The sequence below is a fragment of the Delphinapterus leucas genome, chromosome 6, assembly GCF_059928025.1.
Source record: "Delphinapterus leucas isolate spDelLeu-1000000601 "Yukka" chromosome 6, BTC_Dleu_Yukka2, whole genome shotgun sequence".
NCBI lineage: Eukaryota > Metazoa > Chordata > Mammalia > Artiodactyla > Monodontidae > Delphinapterus > Delphinapterus leucas.
The window spans coordinates 123193479-123199565 of record NC_143134.1 but is presented as its reverse complement, the minus strand read 5'-3'; the positions used below and the strand labels follow the sequence as shown (position 1 = coordinate 123199565).

At 58.6% G+C, this 6087-nt stretch overlaps 1 protein-coding gene across 1 annotated transcript; it reads right to left on the bottom strand.

Annotated features, from left to right (window-relative positions):
• Positions 1-705: 705 nt before the first annotated feature.
• On the bottom strand, positions 706-5855 carry LOC111177065 (beta-lactoglobulin-1/B). The gene is given in 7 exon segments (XM_089912593.1): positions 706-819; positions 821-894; positions 1579-1683; positions 2391-2501; positions 4075-4148; positions 4923-5071; positions 5760-5855. Coding segments are annotated over 7 exon segments (723 nt in total).
• Between the last annotated feature and the right edge of the window lie 232 nt (positions 5856-6087).

Below are 6087 nucleotides of genomic sequence, written 5' to 3'. Positions count from 1 at the left end.
TATCCACTTTACCTATATTTTCAAAACTTTAGTATTATACATAAATTGTTATTATATGTAACTATACATATAGCAATATGTGTGTATATTATGTTATACGTAAACTGTTCTTATGATCTAAAAATCCCCGTTTCTCTCGCTATATACCCCCTTTCCATTTGTGATGCTCAAAAGTGGTTGCAGAACAAGTGTCCTCCAAGGGTGACCTCTTTTGTCCAGCTCCTCTATCCAGGGGAAACCTCTCTATTGCATTTTAGCACAGAAAAGATCAATGCATTTTTGGCATATGAACTTTGATATCAATAGTCTTACTAGTAGCAATTACCTTTATGTTCCTGAAAGCTGGTCATGAGGGTCATGGGGCTGCATTTGTAAAAGAGGGCAGAATTTGATCTGCAGGCAACTAAATTAAGTTTTTATATCAATGTTTATTAGACTAAGGGACAGCAAGTTTCCGTTTCCTGTCCTTTGTGGAGTTTGGGTGTTGGCTGAAGACGCAAAGCTAACTGGCAGGTGCCTCTGCTGCGTCCCTACCTAGTTTCCAGAAGTTTAAAGGAGTCGTGATGACATGTGCAGGCCCCCAGGTATCATGAGGCTTGTGATGCAGACACCTTAGATCCCAGCCCTGTGTCACCCCCTGAGCCGCCCGGGTCCCCAGCCCACGCGCATCGGCCAGGAAAGACTCAGACAGGAGTGCGCACTGCTTCATGCCTTTATTGCTGAAGGAGGAGCGCCCCCGAGCAGGAGACCCCAGGCGGGGCCCGGAGGGGTCTGGGTCCCAAGAGGGGTGACCTTGGTCCTGGTGCCTCCTGACCCTGCTGGTGGGGGAGGCGGGGGTGACATCTTCTGTCCCCAGAGGGGCCAAGGCTCCCAGGCCCTGAAATGGACACGGGGCTCTCCTGTGATTCCTGGGGAACCTGCTGGACCCTCGCCAGCGCCCCCTCCCCGGGCTGGGCCTGGGGGTGCAGGACGGCTCCTCCTCGGGAGAGGGACCCCCGCCTCTCCCCTCAGGTGGAGTGTCTGTCACCGGTGCCCGCTTCCGGGGCCTCCACCTTGGCCCTCGGCCCTGCCCAGAGGCAGCAGGGGGAGGTCAGCATGCGAGTGAGGCCAGGACACAGGAAACGACCTCCCCAAAGGCCACCCCTCGAGAGTGGGCACGCGGCCAGCGGCTCTGCAGTTGCCAGGAGAGACCCCAGCTTCCAGCCATTCCCGCAGGGGGACCCCAGGGCCTGATGGGGGAGCCCGGGCTCCACCAAGACCCCCCACCCTTTGCACGTGCACAGGATGTGGGGCAGGGGGGTTACGTTACCTCCAGGGTGCCGGCAGGAGCTCACCTAGACACGGCACTGCTCTGTGGGGGAGGGAGAGCCGTGTGGGAGGGTCAGGACGGGACTGGGTGCCCCAGGGACAGAGGGGCCTGGCAGGGGGTGGGGAGGGATGGGCCCACCTCGGGGCGCTGCACTTCCACCCCCTTCCTCCCAGGAGCCCTGGGGAGAATGGGGCTCACCACGGGAGGAAGTCATCCCCGGGGTTGGTGGCTTTCTGCCCAGGGAGCCGGGGCAGGGCCTGGGCGCTCACCTTCCAGCTGGGTCGGGCTGAAGGAGAGCCGGATGTGCATGGGCAGGGGCTTGATGGCTCTGTCGAATTTCTCCATGACCCCGTTGTCCACTGGCAGGGTCCTGGCTGTGGGGGAGGGGTCAGTCCCTGGGGGCACCTCCGCCCCCCCCCCCCCCAGAGCTCGGGGCCGCCGAGGGCCCTGCCCCACCCCCCCCAGGGTGGTCTGCAGGACTCAGCGCCCCCACCCTTCGGGGCCCCTGCCCTCCCTGCTCGGCCCATTCCCCTCACCGTCCTCCTGGTGCACTGCAGTGGGGGTCTGCACGGCACCCCCCTCTGGGCGTCTGGGTCTCCTCCTGCCCTCCCCGCCCCACCCCGGGGCTGGCTGACTTATGACCAGGAGCCTGCACTGCCTGGTGCCCACGGCCACTTCCCTGGGGACACACAGTGGCACATCTTCTGTGACAATAAAGATGCCACCTGACATTTGTTTTCAGGACATTATAGTTGAAAGATGTCTCTGTAACTGAATTCTTATTTGGTGAAGTAATTGAAACTCCCGGGTAACAAAGGCTGTTGGATTCATAGTGACCCGCCGGCTCCATCGGGATGGCCACACCAGTCACAGCGCTTGCAGTCCGCCTGCCCCTCAGCCCGCGGTCTGTCCCTCGTCCCCAGCCACCCACAGGAGACCAGGCCACAGGATGCGACCCTCTCCCAATGACCCCTCACTCCTCCTCCTCTTCCTCAGGTGTCAGGCTCCCCCGTTCCCACGCGCTCTCCGCAGTGAGGACCACACCGCGGGTCTCCCTGGGAAGCAGGGCTTGGGCGCGTACCCAGGCACTGGCAGGTCAGGCTGTGCTCAGGGTCGGCCGTGTTTTCCATGCAGAAGAGCAGGTAGTTTGTGTAGTCGGAGTCCAACACGAAGATCTTATTCTCATTCAGGGCTGGAAGGGAGACCAAGACAGGGCAGAAGTAAGTTCCAGCGGCCAGCTCCTCTGGTCACCACCTGGCAAGGACTGCACTCCAACATGCTACAGCCCCTTCCCCAAAGCCGTCCCCAAAGCCGTCCCCAGGCACATCAACTACGGATGCGCCAGAGACATTCCACCACCCCCTGGACCCAGGAACACGCACCGCTCAATCCAAGATGCCCCCCGGGACCCAGAGTGGTCAAGAAATGGCACATATATACAATGGACTATTACTCAGCCATAAAAAGAAACGAAACTGAGCTATTTGTAGTGAGGTGGATGGACCTAGAGTCTGTCATACAGAGTGAAGTAAGTCAGAAAGAAAAAGACAAATACCGTATGCTAACACATACATATGGAATTTAAGAAAAAAAAATGTCATGAAGAACCTAGGGGTAAGACAGGAATAAAGACACAGACCTACTAGAGAACGGGCTTGAGGATATGGGGAAGGGGAAGGGTGAGCTGTGACAAAGCGAGAGAGAGGCATGGATGTATATACACTACCAAATGTAAGGTAGATAGCTAGTGGGAATCAGCCGCATAGCATAGGGAGATCAGCTCGGTGCTTTGTGACCACCTAGAGGGGTGGGATAGGGAGGGTGGGAGAGAGGAAGACGCAAGAGGGAAGAGATATGGGGATATATGTATATGTATAACTGATTCACTTTGTTATAAAGCAGAAACTAACACACCATTGTAAAGCAATTATACTCCAATAAAGATGTAAAAAAAAAAAAAATGAAAGAAAGAAATGGGGTTGTCACGCCGACCTCAGGTGAGACTGGGCACCGCCGAGCGAGGGAGGAAGGGAACGTCCCAAGAATGGTTACATCGCGGGGCAGCCCTGAGCCGTGGGAACTGGGGCGGCAGGAGTGAGGGTTGCCCTGACAGAGGCCAGCGGGCGGCAGTGGCTGCACCGCAGGGTCAGGCAGCTTCAGGGGCAATGCCAGCATCCTGACCCAGTGCAGGCAGGTGGCTCTGGAGCCCCTGGGGCAGGCGACCTGGCAGTGGTCAGTTCTTGTCTGGCACAGACAAGAGTGAGTGAGTCCCAAGGTGGCCCAGGCTGCCCAGCGGGAGTGGCCCTGGTGGAAGCCCCCCTGCCCCCCATGGCGCTTTCTCGTCTTGGATTTAGTGAGGAATGAGTGAACCAGTGGATGAGGGAAGGAACTCGTCTCGTGGAGATGGAGGAACCCATGTGGTGGGCTGGGGGCCGTGGGGCACCCTGACCGCTGACAGTGGCTCTCAGCTCCACCTGGACGGGCACAGATGCTTCCTGAGCTCAGCCTGAGGGGCCCGAGCTCCTGCCCGGCAGAGAGAGCTTGGAGAGTCACCTTGGGGAGTGAGGCCAGCCTAGCAGGGACCTGCCCGCGGCCACTGGCCCCACAGCACCGGGCAAGCGGCAGGGAGGGCAGTGAAGCTGGTGTAATAACAGTGTCACTTGTCACCCCCAGCCCCTTAGCATCCTCGGGCCCGGTGCCAGCCCCCTGCACCTGCCCAGAACCCCCCAGGGTGGTGGGGCTCCTACCACAGACCCGGCACTTACAGTTGAGCTTGAACACAGCAGGGATCTCAGTTTTTTCTGCGATGATTTTCTCCTTAACACACCCATCCTTCTCCCTGAAAGGCAGGCGTTTCCTGAGCCACGTGCACAGACCATGCACAGTTGATCAGGCCAAACTGTGGGCCAGGGTGGAAGCTGGCCCCAGGAGGGGCCCGAGCCGGCGGGGGGCATTGGAGCCCAGCTGGTCACCCAGGCCTTGGCTGTGCTCACAGTAACCTCTAGGGCCACAGGTGACCAGGTTGGACAGGCCACAAGATGTCAGACGGATTGAGGGAAAAAAGGGCCGGGAGCGGCCAGGCCCCGCGGTCCGGGGCAATGACCTGCACCTGCAGACAATCCTGGGGTTCGGGTCCCCATCTCTGCACCCCACCCCCACTCCGAGGGCAGATGGGGCTCTCCCCACTCTGCTTTGTCTCTGTGACATCCTGTTCATCTGAGATATCGAAGTGTTCAGACTAGAAAAGATGCAAAACGTCTCCCCGTTGCTCAAGTACATTCGTAATCCTTAACCTAACACAGAATTAAAGTAACTGCCTGAATGCACATATCTTTCCTATGCGTTTCCACTTCAGTGGATTTTATCTCTCTTTCCAAGTTAACTAAAATGATGTTTTATGTTCATTTATTTTATTATGTTCCGAAGCATCAAATTAATAAAAGTTTTTAAAAAAAAAAAAAAGCCCTGGGTGGGGAACCCTGGGTGGGGCTCCGAGGGCCCCATTGCCCGTCCCTGGGGCCCTGGTCCCGCCCAGAGTGCAGCCGAGTCCCACCAGGAGCCCTGACCGCCGCCCGCACCCTGCTGGCCTGCAGCCCCGGCGGGGTGTGGGGACCACGCGCACCTTTTCTGCAGGAAGATCTCCAGGTCGCCCTGGGGCGTGGGCCTCAGCTCCTCCACGTTCACTCTCAGGGGGGCGCTCTTGGTGTCCAGCAAGGAGATGTCACTGGCCGCCATGGCCACGGAGTGCCACGTCCCTGCCACCTGGGGAGCGGGCTTGATCGGCACTCCGGGGGCGGGAAGGGGACCCCGTCCCCACGGTGGGCTCTCTGTCCCACCCCGACCTGAGGCAGCCCTGAGACACCCCCTCCTCGGCACCCTGAGGAATGTTCTCCCTAACTCACTCTGAGCCCCAAGAAGGACCCAGAGGAGCCCATCACACAAGTGGGAATGTTTGGATCTTGGGGAGACGTGGCTGGAGGTGGGGAAAGGTTGGGGGGCAGAGAGACCCTATTAGGGGCTTAACTGTGTCCCTTTAACCCCCAGAGCCTCAGAACATAACTCTTTGGAGACAGGGTCTTTAAAGAGATGACAAAGGTAAGATGAGGTCATTAGGGTGGGCCCTGATCCAGTGTGACTGATGACCTCATAAGGAGAGGAAATTGGACACAGGGATGACCAGGTAAAGACACAGGGAGAAGACAGCCGTCTACACGCCCAGGAGAGCAGCCTCAGGAGAAACCAGCCCTGCCGACACCTTGATCTCAGACTTCCAGCCTCCAGGATGTGAGACGATAACCATGTTGTTTAAGCGGCCCTGTCGGGGGTATTTGTTAGGGCGGCCCTAGCAGGGTAATGCACACCCCAGACATCACAGCCTCCTCTGTCTCCCCTTGGCCTCTGAGACCCCTGCCCGCCCTGCAGCTCACCACCCACCCAGCCCCCCTCGAACCCTTTGGATGTCCAGGTCCTCCATAGTCCGGATGACGTTGACAGCCTGGGTGCCACACGTGAGGGCCAGGCCCAGGGCAAGCAGAAGGCACATCATGGCTGCAGCCTTGGTGGCACTTCTGGGCTCTGGAGGGAGAGGAAGGCCGAGGCACTGGGCTCGGGGTCTTATATAGGAGGAGGGCCAGCCGGCCAGCCTGTGCTGGGCTCCCCGCCATGCAGTTCCCCGAATCCCCTGTGACTCACCCTCAGGCCCTCGGGTGGCTTCCTCAGCTGGGACAATAGGAGGCCTTCTTCCCTCCGAGGCCAAGCAGGAAGGTCCCCTGCGTCCC